General features: G+C 37.4%; 1 protein-coding gene and 1 long non-coding RNA gene across 3 annotated transcripts in view; one reads left to right on the top strand and one right to left on the bottom strand.

Annotated features, from left to right (window-relative positions):
- Positions 1-24,076, top strand: part of LOC136697365 (uncharacterized) — a 31,301-nt gene that overhangs the window by 1,011 nt on the left and 6,214 nt on the right. The window lies entirely within an intron of this gene.
- On the bottom strand, positions 2-23,739 carry b3gnt2b (UDP-GlcNAc:betaGal beta-1,3-N-acetylglucosaminyltransferase 2b). 2 transcript variants are annotated; one of them, XM_066672396.1, is made up of 4 exons: positions 23,614-23,739; positions 10,104-10,233; positions 4,788-4,975; positions 2-4,675 (listed from the first exon to the last, which is right to left on the bottom strand). In XM_066672396.1, exon 4 carries the CDS (start codon positions 4,655-4,657, stop codon positions 3,461-3,463), a length of 1,197 nt encoding a protein of 398 aa, XP_066528493.1. In that variant the 5' UTR covers positions 4,658-4,675; positions 4,788-4,975; positions 10,104-10,233; positions 23,614-23,739; the 3' UTR covers positions 2-3,460. The 2 variants fall into 2 exon arrangements, with proteins under 2 accessions (XP_066528493.1, XP_066528486.1); XM_066672389.1 differs by lacking the exon at positions 4,788-4,975.

Genomic DNA, 24,076 nt, shown 5'->3' with positions numbered 1-24,076 from the left:
ACACCCACACCCACACAAATTAAAGTTTTATTTTTATTTAGATCAACAAAAACAACACAAATGACAAAATCTAATGAAAAATGTGCGTTAGGATTTACACATGGCCATCAACAAAAATACACTAATAGAATTATAGCACTGGAAAAAACAGGCACATTTTGGTAATCATTCTGTTTTGGAACAACTATAAAATTATGTAGCTTATAGCTATCTATAACTAATTTTATAGTAGTGTATATATAATTTTTTAAAATCATTGTTATTTATGACATTTTTAAACATTTAATAATTGTTAACTCTTAGTATAATTTAGTTATCTAAAGCTGTATAATTATGTTAACTGCTCTTAAAATGTTTTACACCAACATCAAAGTGACAGAAGTGAGAACCTGGAGAAAGAAACCCATCTCAAAAAGGCACAAATGGATGATAGAGTGATCCACTCCTTATGATCAAGTCTGAGCTTCTTGATTGTCACAGAAAAAGTACTTGTAATGGTACATACATTCATACTGATCTACCTTAACCTTATGACCACCTTGTTGTTTCTACAGTCCCTGTCTATTCCTTCAACTCCACTCATGAAACAGGAGCACTCTGTAGATTTACAGTTACAGAATATAGTCCACTTGTTGCTCTACATGCATTGCTTTCCCAGATTCGCTCTGTCCACTCTGTTAGAAACACATACTTCGTTGGTCCTCCCTGTAGATGTAAATGGACGCCAGACACACTACACTGCAGACTGAAAATTTTTGGTTGTTGGGCTATTCCCAGTGCAGCAGTGACACATAGGTATAAGAACTCCAGCAGCAATGCTGTGTCTGATCCACGCATAACAGCACAACACACAATAACACAAAACCACCGTATCAATGTCACTGCAGCACATAGAATGATCCACCACCCAAAAGTGTGCAGAGCAACAAAGCAACTACACTCTGTAATTGCAGAACTAGAAAGCGCTTATGTTTGGTCAGTTGAGCTGAGAGAATGGACAGGCACACGCTCCTTGTGAAAATGTGATTTTGGTCCATGTACACTCAAGTATACACTGAAATGAGATTTTAAATGCAGTACAAAAAGATCCAAGAAACATTTGAACGAGCATACACATGTCTGACCTGACACACGTCTGGGCTGACCTGACACACGTCTGAGCATACACACGTCTGACCTGCTATTAAAGCTATTCGATTCATAAATAAATAAACACACACACGTTATATATATATATATATCTAGACATGTAAACATTACTCATGACAGCAAGCAGGCATAGTCTGCAAAATTGGTTTGTGTTGAACAGTGAAAATGAGAACAGTCTGGTGAAAAGGCAGGCAGCGTAGTGATGTGTTAAGAGTTTGGTTATATCTAATATCCATCAATGGTGTCCAGCATATCCAGTGTTTAAATGAAAATATATATTTAGAAGAAAAAAAAAGCAGTGTGCTTAAAGCACCTATCCAGCAGGTGTCGCAGTAAGACACTCCACCCACTACCCCGTCATATTGCCCCCCACTTAGGGCAATCTTCAAAAGGCACCTCGTCATGGTGTTAGAAAAGTGAATGACAATGCACTGGTTCTGTTGTTTGTCAAACATAATGGACAAAATGACAACACTCTGCCCTAATGATACTTATCCTCACACCTTTGCTCCTTAATTAAGTCATAACAGCTTTAAAATGGCATCCATGTTATTTGCCAAAAGAAAAATACTAAAATGAGTAAATGAAAATGCTGTTTTTAACAAGAGCAGAGGTCTGTCCAGTGTGGCTAATGTCATACATTGTACAGGAATAGAACACTTTGGCAGAACACTTCTAACGGAACATTAACTGTATTTACAGCAATTACATTTATTTAGAATTCTACATCCTAAAATTATCAGCTTTGATTGTGCAAAGAACAAATAACTTATATAATAGTTCTAACTGACATCAGTCTCTACAGCCGATTAAGAAAGTATGTGCCAGTTACCTGACCCATAATACTAAATCTCTGACCTTATTTTACTGATCCTATTAATCAAACAAATTTGGAAGTCTCAGAATTGTTTTCTGAAGTCGATGAATGCTGTTATAATATCTTGGTTTAAAACAATAAACAACAGCAACACAATGGCAAACCTAGCTTGATGATTAACAATTGATAATACAAGCAATGAGGAGGCAGGAATCAAAGTATTGGTAATACCTTAAATAACAAGAGCAACACCAGAGGTCTTTTGACCCTACATCCCCCAACCTTGTGTATTCTTTCGCCAGCTGCTTTGATGTAACATGATGAATACTAGTCATATTTTGAGCCTACTCATTTATACAGGATCTCAATAGATTTTAACAGCATGTGTGCATGAAAAGTAAATGCAAATGATCCATAAGACAAATCAAAGGCAGGTTTAGCATTGTTTCAGATTTGCCCCAAAGACCCAATTAGGTCAACACACAGGACTTATGTCAGACGCTTAATGAAAACTTCTCAGAGATTACTTGAACCATTTTTTACGTTTGAACTCAGGAAAACAGCTAGAGAATCAGTTTTGGATATTTTCCAGAGTTGCCTTTTGAAACACAACATACAGCCAAAGATTTTCAGTGTCAGAAATATTCTCTATGGTTCAGGCATGAGATGGCACCTGTGCCAGTTCACTGTCAATTCTTAACTTCACTGGCTCAATTCACAATGGAGCTCACTCAGACATTACCTGGATTGTGTACCAGGGGGCTGGCAGGATAAAGTCTGGGGGCTGGCAGGATATATATATATATAAATATTATTTATCCCCCACTGGCATTGCTCTTTAAAAATCACATGGCACTCTATTTCTTAACATTCTTAATCTTTAAACTGATGTCCACTTAAATAAAACAACAACAAAACAACATAAACCAGCGAAGGCACTGGAATAAAATAATAACATTACAGTTTAACCTAGACATATAAATAGTTTGAACGTGGTACAGCATCATTTTTACAGTGTCAAATTCAGGCCAGCTGAACTACAGTTTCCATGATTCCGTCAGCTCCGCAGACACAGCACCTGATTTTGTGTAAATGCATGAAACAATATCAAAGGCTAATCTGGCCTGCTTCTCAGCCCTAAACTTGTCTCATAAACGAGGCACACACATACAGCAGTATTCGAGATGGTGGCCAATCTGTGGATTTCTATGTGTAAATATATGAAATTGTACATATTCTCTTACGCTTTCACCATAAAAACATACTGTTTATCATTCTTAAGCTTGCTCCCTGAACAGAATGTTTCCATTTATGTTCATCAAAAAAAAAAAAAAAAAAAAACAATATTCAACCAGGGGTGTCAAACTTGAGCTGAACTTTAAAAATAGTGAAATAATAATAATAATAATAATAATAATAATAATAATAATAATAATAATGTCTAAGCTGCCGAAATCTAGCAACCCTTAGGTTGTTGAAAGGCTTCATGTGAATTTACTGACAATTTAGATCTGGGTTACTGAGCCAGGCCCAGATTCTGATCATGTCTTGTGGAGTTCTTGGGTGGACCAGCATCAGGCTCTTATAGGCACATGGATTGTTGCGAAATTTCTCCTCGATATCAAAGGTGCGGAAAGCCTTGTGCTTCTCTGGAGCAAGGCCCAGTTTCCTAAGGCACATTCCAGTGTAGACATCATCGATGGGATACAGCGCTACTTGTCTTGTAACACTGTGGATCCTTTTGGCTAAATGTCCTGAGTACAGGTACCCTCCACCACCTGCATAAGGGGGATATGGCCCCTCGTACATGGTGTTAGGGATAAAATACTTTACCTTCTTGTCCCTATGTGGTCCTGCATTGGTGATCACGTCCCCAACAAAGAGGTCCTGTGCCTTAGCAGGGGAGAGACTGTTGAGGAAGTCGATAATTTGTAGAGTGTTGACAAAAACATCATCGTCACCCTTGAAAATGAAGTTGGCTCCAGGGCAGCGAGTGTTGAACCATTCGAGGAAAAGTAACTCTTTCATGGTTAGGTTGAAGAAGGAGTCCCTGTAGTCCCACTGAAGGATGTCTCTATGCCTGAAGCTCTCAAAACGTATCATGTGTGACAAATCTGGGAAATTGTCCACAGCAGTGGTGTTACCAAGAAGAAAAATGGTAACAACTGTTTTGTTTGCTATGAGACCAGCTTGTCCCCAAGACTCTCGTATTGCCTGACGCCTGTCAAAATGTGGTGTCAATGACTTGATGGCCAGGAGGAGAAATGGTTGATCACGGCATATGTCGGGTTGGTCCACAATCATGGGGTATGACCGGCATCGCATATACAGCAAGAAGTCTTTGAAACGGTCCGGAAGTGAGCTAAAGTCCTTCACTTGTGTCATAACTCTAAAATCAGGCTCACAAGATTCATTCACAAATGTGTTGTTTAACCAAGCTGGCAGCCCGTCACTAAGGGTGGAGTTTGGCCTGTTAAGGATTGGATTGTTGTGAAGGTCCAAAATCTGTTGCTGCTGGTTCCAGAACGCTTGGTGTGGAGTAAGTGATTTCCAGAATGTTGCAGAAGGGTAAAGAACTTTGCTCTTGCTGTTCTTCTCCTGGTCAGGGTTTCTTGAAACCACTACAATGATGATGAACACGGTCATGAGAGACATCCAAAAGTACTTCAACTTCTTTCGACATCCGTGCATGATGCTGATATTCACCACCTGGTAATCAGAGATGCAGAGAAGTCAGAAATTTTCAGAAGACCAAACACCAGAGAACAAAATCTCTAATCAAGGAGAGGTTCCCCTTCTTTCTGAAAAGTCTAACAATTACCTGGTTTCTATTTACAGCAAAACCTCCTGAAAACACTTATGTTTTTGTGGGGTATTATGTTTAGGACATCCAGCATCAATTCAGCTTTCTTATAAGCTTGGGCATGTTGGCATTGTGTGATGTGAGATAAAAGAGATGCTTATCATCTTGAAATTCAAGTTGCAGTTTCCTGGGTTACTTGCACAGCACTGGAATGGGAGAGAAAGAGGGGGAAAATAAATAAATAAAAACCTACATATGCTGTAGTCTTGCCTTTGACCTTCAAGCTTTGTTCTCCTATCTTTTTCTTCAAACACTACTTCCTCCAATTCTGTTCCCTGCTCAGTTACTGTACTGTGCACTTAAACCTGTCTTTATCTCGTGCCATCCACTTGGCTACAATGCTCTGAGTGCAAGCATTTTCTTCCTCAGTGCTGGCTAGGCAACACATGAATGGTAGAACTGTGTGCTTTTAGCTCTTGGCTAACCACCAGTGAAGCAATCACTGAAGGTCTCTTTCACAACGTTGGTTGTTTTTTCCAGATAAAAGACGCTGGAATCTTGGGTATCAGCTATTACAGCCACCCTTCATTTATGCTGTCAAACACCATGAAGCTGATTCAGAATGTTCTTCATCTTGTACTGGCCCTCTAGCTTGTTTCAGGTCAGAATTTGTGGTATTGTGTCTATAAATGCAACCAGTAAATGTAACTAGGTGACATTTCTAAATCTCTTATTTATTTGACAGTTCTGCTGAGTATTAGTAGCTGTACGATTGTATTCCAAGTCATTTTATCCTTTAAGATGTATGCCTAGTTGTATGCTTCAAAGCGAGAAAAAATATTAACTAATGATTTTTGATTGATAAAATTAGACAAAAAGAAAGTGTTACTTTATTAATTATGAAATAGATTCTCTGCTTTAAACCCCATCAGTGGTAGTCAACACACACATATACACACAATTTTAACACTAGGGGCAGTGAGAACACACACTGCCAGCCATAGCACAGAGGGAACATTTGGGAGTAAGGTGCTTTGTTCAAGGGCACGTCAACCATGGATACTGAAGGAGGAGAAAGCACAACTTCTTCACATGCCCATCCAATTTCTTGCCTGTCCTGGGATCAAACCAACAACATTCCAGTACCAAGCCTGCCTCTCTAACCTTAAAGCGATGGATTTTTTAAATGTATTTTTCCATGGAGGAAAGAAGAAGGGGAAAAAAATCCCAATGACCTAACATGCTCTCATTATCTAGAATGCTCCACACATTTGGTGTAACCTCAGTCTCTTAATAAAGAGAAACACTGATCTTGTGACCCACCATCTTAAAAAAATCACAATTTATGATCATGCGCCCTGTTGCCAGCTCCTCATGACAGCAATAACAAACATCTGATCTGGAGGAAGAGAGTGTATGAACATGGGATAGGAAGAGGTTATAGATACCACTTAATATTTAGTGGGTCTTTGCAATATTACTGTTTAATAACATTAGAAAACTGCATGTTCTGTATGAATGAAGTCACTGACACATGTCAGATGACAACACAGGATGGGAATGATGTAGATAGTTTTGGGAAATCACAATGTTTTGTGATATGATATTTACCCGATGATGCGCATATATATATATATATTTTTTTTTTTTTCTTTTTTTTCCCCCACCTCATCTAGTTTTTACCACATTTGCACACACAAGCACCAGACTGTTTTACAGAATGTCACAGCATTGTATAACCACTGATAAAAAAAGTCATATCTAACTGACTTTTGATATATGAAATGTCATTATAATTATTATTATAAATAACATCATGAGTGTGGAATGTCATCAGTATTTAAATCAGCTGGAAAAAACAAATAGTTTTATTAGTTTTTAAATATCTTTGTACAAATGGAAATTGGAATTTTTTTTGGGGGGGGGGGAGCACCTTACCCACCAGAAGTTAAAGTTTGTTCAGTAAACCTCTTACAATTTTCTTTTGACTCCCAAAGCGTCACATGATTGATTAATGATTTACTAAATTTGGACTTGAAAAGCTGTTATGATAAAGACTAGCCATGCACTGGGTTGGGTTTATCTATTAACTGACATGTTGAGGCAGGAATGTTCTGAGGGATTTTACAGACTACACTGACCCATGAGTCAGTAATGAATTATGTAATGTTAACACAAGTGGCCTGTACTCAGGACTGGAGCTGGGAAATGTGATAATATTTCACTGTTATCGTTTTCTGAGGAATTCAGTCTCAGAAATTGACAGAACACTGCCTAACTTCATGTGTCATTAAAGAGAGACAGATACGTGTTACTGAACTAGATGTGGCAAGATGGAAAGGTACCGAATGTAAAAAAGGAATTTCACTGTATATCTACATGTCTGCAGAGGAAAAAAAAACAAACAATGTGATATATACAGAAATATAGTCTTAAAGAGGAACTTCAGTTTACTGCACTGCAGTGCTACACTGAGCCATGATTCCGAACGTGCGACGCAGAGACATTTACACGGATCTAAGCAAACGCATAAACTACTCTTTGCCTCTCCTTCACATGACATAAAATTGTCATTAATACACTGCCTGATGTGTGAGATATTGTTTAACAATTGCTGGTTCTTATCACTACCGCTATAAATAAATTTGAACGAGGAAGATTCTCTGTAAAGGTCCTGTCACACTGCAAGCAAAATTCTATTAATTTCTATGAACTTCACCTAGGCAACTGTGGTGAACTTTGATATGCTCCTGCTCTGGCTGTGACCTATGACGCATCTGTCTGAGCTGACATGGTGGAAGCGCTAATTATTGCAGTTTCAAAAAACGTTAGGCTTTTTGAGTTGTAACGATATTATACAACTCATTTCATGTGGATTACAAATAACAAAATAAATGAGAGTCAGTTTGGTATGCCGTCAGTCGGGAGGTGGGATTAGATGGTAATTTCATCAGGTGTTTTTAGTAGTTGTGATAGCACCTTAGCTGGTTTGTTAGCAAGCTACTTGAACTCAAGCAAGATTTAAATTCAGTAGCTTTTGTCCAAAATAAATGCCTATATTTAAACATAGATCAGTGTCAGTTTTTTAAAATAGTTTAACTTTATACACAAAGAAAAATGCCAGCATTTAGAACTCTTGCAGCTATGCAAGCACCTTTTCTCTGTGAAACTGCCAAACGGAGGATTCTTTACACCGCTGATTTCCATCCCTGACCTTAGCCACTCCAATTGCGTGTATTAACAAACCCTCAACTTACCACACTACTCACACAGCAGCATGACCAAACGGTGTTTATGAACACAGCTCCTGTTGCAAAACTATTTATACATCATAACAGAACAGATTAAGAAATGAATAGGCTAATTAAATTATTTTTTCCCAAAGTACTTAGACTACTACTTGTCCATTTATGAAAACATATTTTCATGATATTAAATGGGACATAATTTTCTCCTTCCACATAAGTAAAAACCGTACCCTGGTAATGAAATATCTGTAAAAGGTGTTGGCCAAAATAACAATATCATAATATATGACTACTTTAATAGAAGTGGGTACTGCCCAAATTTAAAAGAAATCCCATAGTGATATGATGTTTTAATAGCACACTATGTTTTTTTCTACAAAAGGTTGGTTAAATATCTGAGACTCCAAAACTCTCTTTAAAAAAAAAGGATATGGTTGCCTCAGCTGAAACATCACATGCAAGTTTATGCAAGTTTGGCCATTACAGAGCTATTACCTAATTGCAAAATCAGTTCACAGGACACGCTCAGGATTTTTAAATAATCCCACAGCCAATTAAAAGCCTAATAAGCAGCTTTTGTGGACACAGACAATGTAATAAGGGCTAATCTTTAGAGGAGAATGAGGACCGAAAAAGGAGTGTCCTCATTACAAGTGTTATTTAAGCCAGGAACTGGCTTAATCTCTGCGGACAGAATGGCCTTTTACATGAAACAAGTATACCTAATAATAACTCACAGTAGTATTCCCCATAAGCTATTGATCAGTGCTAATGATAATCGTTAATATTAAATTTAAATTACAACCATCTAATTCCACACTGCAAATACCATTACCACAGACCATAATATTTGTGCACTATGTTAATGGGCAATTTATAATTTAAAAAGGGCCAAAGGCACATTGCGCCTTTAATTCAAACCTCCAATCCTTTATGGAAATGTGGATGGTATCTCAAAATGAGGGTGGTATTTACAGCGTGTGTGTGTTGTGTCAAATTACTGTTCCGTCTCTTTAAAAGACGGCTAAAATATTCATGTGCATTTAAGAGGGCCACAGGGAGTGGGCAATGTGGGAGCTCGATGACTGCTGATGTCAGGGTCTGAAAATGTGGAGAAAAATAAGCCCAGGGAGAGGAAGACAGCTGTAAACAGACAAAATACTCTTTGTGTCTTTACTCAACTTTGTACTAACAGGTATATGGCTTTGTACTCTAAACGTGTGTGTTTTTAGCCTCAGTTCGCTGAAAAATCTGTAATGGTGTGCTAAACCACAAGTGCCTGTTAGTGCCAATTGTGCTTCTAAACAGTTGCTTATTTTCTAACTTTTATGTTCCTCCAGCACCAGTTGCTGACATGTGCACTATCGGGCTGTGTTTAGCTAAATTCACTCCACTTTGTGCTCACAGATTTAAGGCTCAGCGGAGCCTGACAGAGCAACCCCTCCCCACGGTAATACCGTATACTGCGATAATATTTTGAGACAATATGAAAAATGTGGATACCTCCCAACCCTGATAAACATTATATTTTTAAATGAAAGACAACTATAAATCATAAGCAATTAAGCAATAAGTATACAAACACTGTGGCTGCATAAGATATTGTTTACAAATGTTTCCCTTTTATTGTCATTTGGAGAGTATGATTTAGGATTCCCTGCTTTGTAAAATATGTATCTAATAAAACTGTACTAAACAGTTCTTGGGAAACAGAAGAATTTGCAGTACAAATAACTGCAGGTTTGTTTGTTAGCTTAAATGAAGCTGAAACCTACTAAGGATCAATGTGCTTTGTAAGACAGACCCAGAGGTGTCAAACAGTGTCCCATCTGGGATGCAGTTCATGACCGCCTTGCTAATTAGTTGATGAGTTGAGGTGTGTTTAATGAGGCAGAAAACTAAACTCTGCAAAAGCTGTGGCACACAAGAAACAGGGATTAATATTTTGCCCTGATTTAAAAAAGGTTTAAATGGATTTTTTTCTCCACAAAAACACCACCAAAAGTACAAGTAAAATCTTGTTTGAGCTTTGCTTTACACAAACAGTTTTGTCAGATAAGTAGTGTGATTTTTCTGGCCAGGATACCTGTTCTCAGGAGAGAGTGAAGGTGAAGCCCAAGGAGTGTGGTGCTCAGGTGTGCACGTCAGTCTTTAACCCATCATGACACTCAGATTGAGGGGATCGACGGATCAAGGAGAGAAGCTGTTGTGACAATCTGTAAAAGGGGGAAGAAAGAAAAAGACAGAACACATCGTTGATGATACTGAAGCTTTGAGGAATGAATGAAACTAGCAGCAATCTTTTTTTTTCTCTACACAAAATGTTAAAGTTTATACACATTTTAACAATGTAGAAAGAGTGGATTCTGCACAGGTATAACTGTACTACTATATTTTATTAAATAGTAGATTACATTGTATATGTTTCCATATTTCCAACTAACATTTAATAATGTATTTTGGTATATGCGATGTTGGTCTGCTTAATTTAAAAACACAGCAGAAAACAAAACCCTTCATTTCATTCATTTTACAACAATCCCAACCTAACACTAATTTATATTTCAATATGTTAAAGTGAAACCCGTCCAATGAATGATTATACTGCTCAATATTATCAGCTGATGCGTACATATAAAAATAAAATGTTGAATATTCTAGTCAGCCCACATTTCCCATCGGTAAAGCATTAAGTACAGGTTTGAAAGTACTGTACTCCAGCCTGCAGCATGATGGGGAAAAAAACCTACGTACCCTGCTGTTTTTTTTTTTAATTTTTATTATTTTTTTTAACCTTGTTCAGACACATACTACTTTGAAGCAGAAGTGAACTTTTGCTTGGTTTTGCCCAGGACTGTGCTTAGCACATTACAGGGGAAACGGACTTTGAAGTACCTGGAAAACGTGTGTATAAGGGTGACTGTGTGTGTAAAGTAAGTAGAATAGTGTTGCTATGGCACACTACCAGCTTACTTTAAGTAAACACAGGAAAATGTGAACAGCGCGCACACACACACACACACACACACACACTTAAAAGTGTTGTTTTCCCATGGTTTTGGACACTCAACTCCGCTTCTGGTTATTACACAATCAATAATGTGAATGCATGCAATTCTGTTCCACATGCACATAAACGATGATACTAAACTTCAATGTGAAATAAACCGTGAATATTATTTTTGCAAGCTCAAAACATTATTGACCCTCATTCAACTCAAAGACAGACATCTAGTTCAGAAATATAGAAACAACTTTACTGCCTTTGTGGGCCATTGTTTTATTAAAAAAAAAAAAAAAAAAACACACACACACACACCTTCATTTGGTTATATATATATAAATATCAGGAAGGGATCTAAAATTCACACTCAGGGAGCCCCTACGGTTTTCCTCATGAAAACTAGAAAGTAGATTATTTACTCCCACTGAGCCACACAGGAGCAACTCGCCTCAACTCAACAACAAAGGTGGATTATTACTGTAAAAATTCTAAACAAGGAGCAGACGCTAAGTTCAGAGTGAGTCTGTGACTACTAAAATACCTCCAAACTTCAGTTAAATATTTAGACTACAAGAAACCTTTACACTCTGCCAAATGTCAAACATACATTTTTCTAGCCAGAAGCAGTGGATCCAGCTGGACAAAAACAACCAACAACGAGCAAGAGAGCGAGCGAGAAAATTACTCTTAAGTTTTATTAATGTTTTAACTGGGTTAAGTGGTTATGGCTGCAGAGAGCTTTGAGGTCTATAGTAACCAACTGGCCTGATTACAGTTCTGAAAGGCAAGGAGGTGTCAGTTTCTATCCAAACAAATCAGATACTTCAATCATTTAGAGCATTTAGAGTCGATCGTGTAGTGTGTTACAGTGACCATGCACAAAACACAGTGGTGTTCTGAATTTTTCTGAAGTCTTAAAAACACTGTCACAGCTGTCCTTCAGGGGACAGGCAAAAAAAGGGGGGGACAGGCGCTTTTCCAGTGCATGGAACCTACATGACTCTACTCAACTCAGCACGGCTCTTTTGCTTTTCCACTGGCCACATCTGGTACCTGGTCCTTGGAACCGGGTATGTTTTCAGTCCCAGCTCATGCCAGGCTCCAGTCATGCCAAGGAGGTACTAAATGGTGACGTGTAAACTCTGCAGAGCGCTACTTGGCCAGAAAGACATATCAATCACCACAAAATGCAGGAGCTCATACAAATCCAACACAAACTCGCCACTTGTAAAATCCAAGTTACAGCAGTTTGCACATCTATTTTTTTTAAACCGGACTCACAGTGGCAGATCATAACTTCAGTTTTGAATATTTTGAACTTTTTTTTTGAAACTTTTGAAAAATTTTATATGCTCCTTGGGCCAATGGCCGATGATAATTTCCACTGAAAGCCAAACGTGAAACAAGGAAAATTACATGTGTAAGTGACTAGAATCCTTTTTGGAGCTACAAAGCAAATGTAGCTCTGGAAGTATAGGTGAACGCAAATCGTTCTGAAGGACATAAAAGCTGCAATATCTCATGACAGTGATTTACATCCTCATCATTACCAAGAGCTTTGTAACATGTTTACATAACTTGTAACAGCTTTATTTTAGAGTGGGCCACATGGCTGTATTAGAGCAGTGAGATGTGTACCAAAAAAAAAAAAGCTGTGATCATCCTTGTAGTCCTAAACACAAGATTGAAAAATTTTATGCCATTTTCACAAATTCTTTTTTAAGCACATTGTTCCAAGTAAGAAATATCTAAATGCAACTATTTTGAGCGGAACAGAGATGTTGAATGACCAAAAAAAGGCATACAGACAGACAGACAGAGACAGAAATAGAGAGACACTTACTAACAGGCCTACTGTAATTAGAAGTGATAAACCAAAACAGTTTACACTGATTTTGCTAAGCTTAGGCAGTACCAAAGCAAGGCACCTCAATGTGGAACTCGAAAGTGAGTACAAACATCAGAACAATGGTTGATCAGAGCAAAAATAGCTACTCTTTGTTGTTGTGGTGTTTTTGCCAGGTTACTTGGGTGGGGGTGTATAGATTGGTTCCTCAATAAAAAGGTGGAGCCTCAAAAACACTGAAGTCAGGAAAGGAACACACTTAAAAAAAAAGCAAGCACATCTAAAGAATGTCTCACATTGTAACAGGAAGTCCTGTACTCCAACAAACACTTAGGGAGGGGGAAAAAAAGGAAAAACAGTTTACAAAGCATTTTTATGCCTTAAACGGGCAACAAGTCAAACACAAACTAAACCACAAACTAAACCAGATACAAACAAGCAAAGCACAGCAGCTCCTGAGCCACAGCAAACTCATCTAACCACACTACAGCCTACAAAGAAAAATGTATTAATTAACAAACAAAAAACCTTAATCAAATAAAATCTTAGTCCAGAAAATAAGAAGAGAAAGACATCCCCTGTGTTATACTTATTGTTATTATTGCATAGTCATACAAGACGATGAAAAAAAACCCTGCCGGGACCCATCATGTCAAATTTCAGACCACTCGCACTCATCTTTCCCATTCTATCCCTCATTCAATAGTCCTCCCTTCACTTGAATGAGAATGGCTAGTGTGTGTGATGTCACAATACACTGCCTAGGCAGGCTTTTTCCATTTTTTTCCAGCCATTTCTCACATTAAATCCTCATACTTTCACCTACAGATGTTATTTCAATTTTAAATGGTAGAGAAATTTCCACTTTCTAGTGCCTTTAAATTTTGAGTTATGAGCATTTGTTTGGCACTAGGGAGGGTCTTGGCCACCGTAGAGTTCAATGTATTTTCTGAAGATACTTTGAACTGAAATCCTTTTCAGTTTAAACTATAATGACATGATCAATTCTTGCATAAACTGCACATTATTTACACCAAATCAATACCCAGAGTGTTCTTGTCACAACGATATCTTTGGTTACATGATTTTGGAAATAGTAATAATTTTTTTGCACGATAACGATAAGCATTTGGTCATAGAGCTCAATAAACCTTCAATTCTATTCCTGGTTAGCACAGCCAGCTGCATGCTATCATATATATCTGTGTGTGTGTGTGTGTTATAGTCTCCTGTTCCTGTGTTTCAGGGTGTTTATCTGGTATGGCGACCCCCTGTCAGAACACAAGCACAGAAACATTCCCTCACGCACAGGGAGAACATGCTGGGTTTTTCCTTTACTCAAAGTGTATTTTCCTCCCGGGAAATGTTTTCCCATTTGTGAGAGCATTATTCGTTGCCTGACGTTGCCTTGCAAAATTGTCTGCACTCGCAAATTTTAAATGGATCTGATGCCATAGATCAGGCTGCTTCAAACACCCCCAAGAGCGGATATTTTTCTGTAGAACTGGATAAGCAGTTACAGACAATGAATGAATGTGCTAAACTGAAAACGTTCCCACTGTAAAAGGCGTCTAATTGGTTAAGTGCAATACGTTTACAGTTCAGCACTTGGGAGTGTTCATTTATTTATTATTTTAATCTTTTCACTCTTTCTGCTTCTTAAAACACTGGGTGGTAATATCCCAAGAATGTTTTCATGACAAAAACATAGATATCATTACTATTTTGTGGTAAGAAAATGTTCCAGTGAAATATTTTCTTGTGAATTTTGATAAATGTGCATACTATATATTTTATAGTAATCAATATTCTGCCTATTCAGTCTAAATTATTAGAAGGATGTCCTTTGTCACAGTGTGACACACTGTCGCAAAGCTCTATATACAAATGTAGATATTATAAACATTTTTATCCATACATCAATTAGTTGTAAATGGGTTACTTATTGCTCATTTACAATGACATGATAAAATAGCTCCAGCGAAAATTTTACTGTTACAAAACAAATTCAGAGTCATCTGCCGTGTATGTCAGGGTCACCTGTGGACTCTCTTTCTCACACTCACACACCACTTCCCAGGAGTTGCAAGTGAACAAGAACAAGTGGAACATGAATAACCACCAACACACCGGAGCTGAGCTTGACACAGGAGATTCCTTGAGTCATCAACTAAAGGGCAGACATTTATGGGTCAGCAATTACATGATGCTGAATAAAAGTTGTGAGAACAAAGAACAATGATTAGGATCCCCCCCACCCACCCCTTCTATCAAACATACTTTTGTAGACCCACCACAAGAAAGGACATTTGTACACACCTGCACCAGACCACACATCTAAAAATACAAGGCCTTCTAAAATAAAAGTTATCACAATACATTTTTCTATATCTATATATGTACATAACTCACTCAAGGAAATATATCACTGGAACAATGACATTGTTTTACCACAAAAATAGTAATGATATCAATGTCTTGTGTCATGAAAATATTCTTAGGGCATTACCACCTCAAGCGTTTTAAAAAGCAGAGAGTGTAAAAATATAGATTAAGGAGACATTTCAATGTTAAATTAATAACTAAATACACACTCCCAAATGCTGAACTGCAAACATATTGCATTTAACCCATTAGAAGGCTTAGAACAGTGCTTAACAGATGGAAAGCTAGAACGTTTTAAGTTTCGCACATTCATACCAGGTAACAGTTAGGAAGTGGGTTATTTTCATTCATTCATTGCCTTCAAGTCATTCAAACGTTCAGCCAGTTCAGGGTTGCGGTGGGTCCAGAGCTGACCCAGAATCACAGAATGCAAGGCGGGAAAATGTTCCACCCTTGAGAGTGTTTATTTAAGAGAAGAAGCCTGTTCTATGGCATGGGATCCTATTCAAAATAACATATTTAAAATAATATATATATATATATATATATATATATATATATATATATATATATATATATATATATATATAATAAATACACACAAGCACTTGAATTAAACCTATTGTCTTGTTTTTGTTCTCACATTCATATGGTCTCCTACGTTCATTTACTGTAATAACATGAGTATAGCCTGATTATAACCTGATAACATGAAGCTGGCTGTGTTAACCAGAAATACAACAGAAGGTTTATTGAGCAAAAATTAATCACAAAACAAATAAATATTGTTTTATCGTCCAACACCAATTATCTCATAAATTGTTATTTATATTCAGACATAAGTTTCAAGGTTGTATATTTAACCTTCCAGGGACTACCTAGGATTTATATCAGGTGTAGCTCGAGTCTTGGGACCTATGGAGTGCACTTTCAAGAGAGGTGGAGAGGTAGACGGCCTTCAATTTTATTTCATACAGAACTGAATACCTGGTTTGTCTAAACTTTCTGTTAAATCCAGCTGAAACCCAGATGTACATAACTGCCAGTATTTGACTAGTTCAAACCTAAGATCCTGCACCACACCCAGGCACCCACAAGAGATGTCTAGTCATATATGAACATTGATAATTAATTAATTCATTCTGAATAGGAAACACACTTCTGCACATTGTCGCCATTTTAATGCCAGTGTCAACAATCAACTTGATTCTCATCAGCAATATAGTTACAGATTCCTGGCACCTTCAGAATACTCCCACAGAAGAGTAAAAGGTATGCCATTGGGATTCTCAGCTTACATGAGGCTGTTTACTATATAACAGTAATACAGGTTGAACAGGAACCTCTGAAAAGTCTGAGATGAGAAGCTTTTACAGGATCAATTCAAATTTCGAATACACTGGCCTGCTAGTCTTTTGTTCAAATGTATGCAGTTTGGCATATTCTCATCATCTTATAAGTCATTACAGACATCAAACATTTAGGGTGCCCAGTGGTTTGTTTAGAGTGATATCATAGAAAAGCCTTAGTTTTCTAAAGACCGTATTTACACTTAAGATCTGTAAGTGTGAAGCTTTAAAACTTAAAAAAACTGGTAGCCTCTAATATCACACGTGGCTGTGTGTGTAATTAGGCAGTCTGAAACCATCTTGTTTTAAACATAAAACTACATATTCTCATCCAACAGGCTGGCTTTATTTGACCAAATTACTCGTTTCTCAACTCTATATCGTTTTGTCTCTGACACTAAATTTTTCATTTCATAAAAACACAAAATGTAGGGCCACAGTGTATCACAAATATTTGTAAAAAGTGTAGCGCAAATCATAGCATAGCCGTGTGAGATTAACTACTAAAAGGTGAAACCAACCAAAAAAAATAAATAAATAAATAAATATTATTTCATTAAAATAAATAAATACATCTTGTGTGGACGCTTGCAAATAAACTTGAGATGTGAATAGTTTCAGATGTGTTCTGCACGGTTTAGTCAGGGAGAGATACTCTGGGGCCTCATTAATTTTAGATAGAAAGTCAGTGTGTGCAATCAATGAAATAGCATACACACAAAAAAGTATGCATAAAACCTTGATTATGGACATGTTTCTCTTTATTTATATTTTTTATCTTCTTGAAAATGTGCACAGTGCTTGTCATTATTATAAGCTGCAGAGTGTAATTGGGATTAGGGTGTTGGGTGGTGCGCTACAGTTATACCTTCACCATTTAACATGAGAATGGCTTTATTTATGGTATAATCCTTCCTATGTGGGTGTCTTCTTTACCACAGGCATTGTCTATTCCTGTTCTCTATAAATGCTGCCTTGGGCTGTACACATTGCTCATAACTTCTGTAAACATACATGTGAATTCATACCAAATATTTTTTTAATAATTTTAATTCCTGCACAAGAGGTTGACTGTGCCCATTACAGACCCTTTGCTGCCCCTTTACTTTCTCGACTGTCACAGGTAGCCCACTGCAGGGATTATGTATGCTCAGACACGCTTGAAAATTTTTGTTTAAGTTGGAATGCAGCGAACCAGAGCTAGGGGCAAGCAAGCAATGAATTTTCACATTCTCAGCGGTTCTGCACATGTCCACAGCCCTCCATAGAAATGTTCTGATATATCCAACACTGCAGGTTATGACCTGGTCAACATGCCTGCAGCTCTGTATAAAACACTGCAAGGAATTTCTGTAAAAATCACTATCCGAGGTATGCACTGACCTCAGGCTCTGGGAGCTGGGAAGTAATCTACATTCAACGAGTGTCTGTGATAACACTAACTCTGCAGAAGCACCAGCATACCACACTCCAGTAGCACTAGAAGGAGTGCCAAAATAAGACACACTAAATATAAGTCAAACTATACACTAGCATCAGCAGTTCTTACAAACATGAACCCTAAACAATTCACTCAGTGCTAGACAAAAACAACAAGATCTTATATACAGTGGGAATGTGCTACCACAAACAATTTTACAGCTCTGATATGTCACAACTCGAAAGAGATCACAGATCTGGCTAGACCAGTCATACTTATTGCATAAATCTCTTGATATTGATTATTCATGCAAAATGAAATCAATTGGAATTGAAATAGGAGTGCTTTTATTTATGAAAAAATATATACGAAGTAAATAGAGGAAAGCAGGAACTTGTTAATTCCGTAAACTGATCTGCAAACTTAGTACCTGACCTAACTAAAGATGTGACCTAGCTCAATCAAATCCTCAGGTTTGTATTTGTTCCAATAAATAGTTTAAAGCCTTCCCAGAGGAGTACACACTTTTATGGCAGCTAGCGGAGGGGAGGTCTTGATTTCTGAAGAAACACTAGGTGAGCGTGTTTCTACAAATGTTTTACCATATAGTAAACGTGTCATCTGTGTGGTTATATATCTGCAATACTGTCCATTTTTAGTAGCCGTTGATTCACAGTCAAGCAATTATTTTTATAAACAGGACAATGGATGAACAAATCAAATGAATAGTTAGTGACCAGTCTCATGTTTCCGCATTATACATCATCGAAAACCACAAGTTCACACCTAACCTGTTAACAATTTTATATCAAAATGCGAGCTGTAACTGCCACGATTTGTGACACTAATGGCTGCTAACAAAGTTTGTGCCACACAATTTTACAAACCCAGAGCAGAAGAGGGTCCCAGTTCCATACAAGACAAAATATTGTGTCTTTGGTACATTAATTACTACAGTAAAAGTACCTTCCCAGGGCAAATATTGAGTCGAATAAAAGTATAGGGTCGTTCTGGTCTAAATTAAATTGCTAAAGCTCCAAAGTCACAAAGGAGCATAAACACAATCATATTAAATTCACAATTATAACAAATAAGCATTTGGCAATAAACAATAATCAAATAAGAAGAGAAACTTTATTAAGCCACTTGGGTAAACTGAGATTTTGCATTTAAATCAGCCATGACTACAAACAAACACGCACACACACACACCATGTGGGAGTTAGGAACTGTGGATGATGAGGAAGGGGAAAGCCCTGTTACTTCAGCCCCTGCCCCCATCCTTCCTGCTGATACACAGAATCGAGACACAATTAAAGTTAATTTTTTGATCTAAAGCCCAGTGTTCTAGCCACTATTATACTCCATACTGTTTAATTTTGGAAAGCCCATCATATTATTTAGCACTGAGAAGGATAACCAGTTATATAATATCAAGTAACACAAATAATGAGCAAAAAATGTTGCACACAATTAAAATTGCAACTTTTGCAGCTTCAATAACCTATGATAAAAAAATAACCCACTTCCTAACTGTTACCTGGTATGAAATCTCCGAAGCGTGAATCAAATCTATAATGATTCACATTAATTCACTCTGACCGAGCAGTTAATGACCCATCACATGAAACCGGCAGGTTATTTTCCTTTGTGTGTAACCAAAGCAAAGCATGCCTGATTTAATCATTCATTCGGCCGTCTAATCAGAGCTGATTAGAATCATGGTATAGCTGTGCTTTCTTTTAGCCTTCACATCTGTGAGAACCTGAACAATCTAATCACCCTGAAAAGAACTAAAGTCCCCAACTTCACTCAGCCACCATGGTCAGAATGCGTCAGACCGCCGAAAGGCTTGTGTGTGTGTGTGTGTGTGTATCTTGGGCTAGACCTCTCAGATATTTTCCATGCTGGTGCAAAGTGAGACAGACCTTAGGCCCCAGTGGTGCCATGTGGAATTCAGTGGCAAAACGTGTGACATGTCCTACGTCAACCAGACCAAACACTGAGCCCAGATATGTAGATATCTCAGCCCTAATCAGGTCTATAGTTTTTATGATTTTAAACAAACCTGGAATTTACAAATGTATTAAAAAATAACACTACCCAATTTTAAACCCAATAACAAAAAAATACATTTCTGACAAATAAAAACTTACATCTTTTGACTGAATCAACTGAACCTAGTTTTATAAAAGTGGTTATTAATCTGTTAAATACAATTATTTAAATCCAATCCAACATGATCTCACTGGAGAGACAAGATTGTGACATGCCCCTAAAACAGGTTTTTAATGATTATTACATAATCACCCATTATCATTGTTTTCCCCCATTGACTGCAATTTAACATCAAACCCAGCAAAAAGAATAAAACTTAAATGCAGTTTCATCCCAAAAAATTAAGACACAAAAAGACAAGATGAGCACAAGGGGATTTGATTTGAAGCCCTTTTACAAGCACTGTCTGTGGGCAGACTTTGATATTTAGGTTCCACCGTGAGTTTCGAAAACTAGGAAAGAACTTTCCAATTTAAACACTGTCACAACACCTTTTTTAACACATTCAAGGTACAGATTTCCACACATGCAGGGTAACTTCTGGAAGAAAAAAGACATGTGCTCATTGTTGTAAATTTGTTCTATTTTTATCAGTCATGTGAACAAAGCAGCAGCATGTGCACGTAACATGCTCATTTTTTTTTACCCTTCTTAAAATGACTGTATGTTAGCACACTATACTGAGGACTAAACAATTCTAACAACCCAATATGTGCAATGAGTAACTAGGAACTGGACCATGTGTGCAATATCCCATTTCCTAGTAATTTTATGAGGAAGTAGAAAACACTCTGACTTTCATACTGTCAAATGACGTTAAAAAGCACAAGTTAATATATCCTGTGATGTCTATTACTGGGCTGAGCATCCTTTTCCATTAAGGTAGTGGTTCTCAAACTTGGTTGTGGTGAGACACTGCCCTACACATTTTAGAGATTTATCTGCTTCCAACACACTCATCTGTGCTAGAACTCCTTCTGAAGATGAAGTGGGTGTGATGGGATGAGGGGAAAACTACAACATGCATAGCACTGGTCCACCAGGACCAGGACTGTGAACCACTGCATTAAGGAAAAGTTGCAATTCTGTTTAAATTAAGGACTAAAAAGTACTTTTCCCTTTACCCCAAATGTGTATGTGGTATAAAATATGTTTGAAAATATATATTTATTTATTTATTTCATTTAATTTTTTTTGGACACAAGTTTTTATGCTTACAAATTAATGTATTTATATTTTCCCATGTTCACTGTTCAATAAAATGTAGCAACACCATTTACCACATAGGCCTTCTAAAATTGTAATGGATTCATTTATTAATCAGTTATACACAATCATCAGCTAAAATGTAAAGCATGTGACAGCCCTAGCCACACCATCATATGAAACTTTTTATACTTCTAATGTAGTAATTACGTAAACCTAGTTTGCCTTTTTGAGTGAAAATTTCATTATGAGTTACGTAAATTGTCCAAAAGTAGATACACATTAAAGAGAACAATTTTGTTGCTTCTCTTTTTACAGTTTCAATTTTAGAGACGTTACTAACAAGATCACGCTTTGTTACCCATTTTAAACACCCCTAAAAGTACTTGTAAAGCCAAAGTTCACTTACATTTCCTCATGAAGAAGAGACAAATCAAAAGCAACCAAGTAAAGACGGCGGTGAAGAAATGAAACAAAAAACAGCAGTGTTCCTACTGTGACGCTTGCACAAACTTTCTGAGTAGTTTCCCGTTTTGTTCTCTGCTCTGTCACACAGAAACATTCACTTTCAACTCTGAGGGGGCAGGTATGCATCCATTTCTAAAGACCAATTATTTACAAAACATATTAATATCTGTCATTTAAAATGAACATGAATAAAAAGTTAACAATCCACTAGGAAAAATTGGATCAAGATGCCCCTTCCAATAAAATTAGCCCTAAATTAACAAAATGTAATGTAGTGGTTATTGTACAACCTGTCACCACCCCACCTCCCCGGCACCTGATTAATACTGAAAGTACTGATGTGGAACCACAAGACCAAACCCATCTTATATGATACTATAAAGGTAGCAGCACAAAGTGAAAAAACAATTTCCCCGAAACAGATTCTCTCCTCCCAATAATGAAACTTACAAAATGAATACTATGTTACAGTCACAAATGTGTAAGTAGCAGCAAACAACAATACTTTATATGAAAGTATATTCTATAATGAATAAGACTTCGGGGAAAGAACTAAACATATCATCAAATGAACAGACATTTCATTTTTTTGCGACGGGGGAAAACCAAGCTCCACTCTGGCTTTAGACTTGAAAAATCCACAGGTTTTCTGAGTCTTTTCTGAATGAAAAGGAAATAGGCTCATAAATGAAAAATAGAAGCTGGATGTTTTTCAGAGCAATGGAGTGGCAGCCCCAGAGCCCAGACCTCAACATCTCTAAATGTGTTTGGGATTACATGTTACCAGGGTAAGGAGAAGCAGAAAAAGTTAATTACGTCTAAGACTGAAACACTGAGGGGTGGAAAATGGCTCTGCAGATTAAGTCTCCTTGAAGGAATGTAAACAGAGAAAGGGTGGACACAGTAAACAGTGAAACGCATATAAAATATAGCCTTTGAGACTTCTCTAAAGTTTAATGAACAATGTGTGGGTCGTTTAGTCTGGTGATGAATTAAATAAAGCTGGTTTTTGACTTTTGAACAAAGCACTCCTCCTCCATTGCCCTCAGGTGTCTGCTGTTGTTCAGTTCATTTTAAGGTTAAAGAACAGGAACTCTGTCTCACGAAATATCATTTTAAACACTTACATACTACATGTAACTGGCTTTCTGTGGAATTCAAGACATAAGAATGGGTTGCTTTCGAGTGTGAATACATCGACTCAGGTGTCTATAACAAACTTGAAAACATTTAGCAAGCAGCTAACCGTCTAAAACAAGCGGTGTTGTTAGAAACACTACAAACTCGTACATTTACCAACATTCAGTTTTGCGCCGTAACACTGGCACGTAACAAATGTTTACGACGAGAAATACAAACGTCTGATGGAAAAAAAAAAAAGTTTGGGGATTACGTAAACCTGAAATTTATAACGGCATTGTTCGTTCCGCCTTAAAAGGAGACGAGGTTACACTGTGGCACCTACAATAGTTTATGATGTCAGTCTTAAAAATCCGTATGAAATTACATTTCAGCAGAGAATAGCCGAATATATATTTTATAGCAATTCATAACCAAATACACTTAGAAATGCCCTGTATATCTGCTTTTTCTTTCCAGTATATTCAGTTAAAAATCTACCCAAAACGGGATTTTTTTTCGCGTGTTCAAATTCATTCTCAGAAGTCTTAGTGCTCTACGGGGCGACTGTAACCTTAACGACCGCTGCTTTTAAGGTGGAACCTTACCGCGAACAAGAAACTACTTCAGTTCTGAGACTTCAGTGTCGGTCCGCAATGGGAGACCGAGCCTGTTCTGTTGTAATAAATTCGACACAAAACATCGCTTTACCCTGAGGAGAGTAGTGAAAGAGTTAAATACCTTTAAAAACCACTGAGAAAGTCCCTCATTTCTCTCCGCTGCTGAACGTGTGCTTTTCCTCCGCGAACTGACTGAAGAAGCTCAGCTCAGACTGAGGGCAGGCCGGATATTACTCTCACGTCAACCAATCACGATTTGTGTGTATGTGTGTATGTGTGTGTGTGTGTGTGTGATGGGCTGTAACTATGGAACCAGTTGATCAGACACAGCAGTGCTGCTTAAGTGCAGACATCTCTTATTGCAGAATAACAGACATTCTCTATCCCTCCATCAGTGGTCACAGGTCGCTGCCAAAACGATAACACTGGCTTTTGGGTGGGGCAATACATTTGCAATAAAATGAACAGCAACTGTTCACTAAATAAACAGTGATCTGCCATTAAAAGAAATGCATTAAAATAAGGACATTAATGCTGGTGAACTGACCAAACAACTGACTTGCTCTGAGAAACATGATATGAAC

This window comes from Hoplias malabaricus, chromosome 1 (assembly GCF_029633855.1).
Source record: "Hoplias malabaricus isolate fHopMal1 chromosome 1, fHopMal1.hap1, whole genome shotgun sequence".
Taxonomy (NCBI): Eukaryota; Metazoa; Chordata; class Actinopteri; order Characiformes; family Erythrinidae; genus Hoplias; species Hoplias malabaricus.
This window is presented reverse-complemented; position numbering and strand designations above follow the sequence as displayed.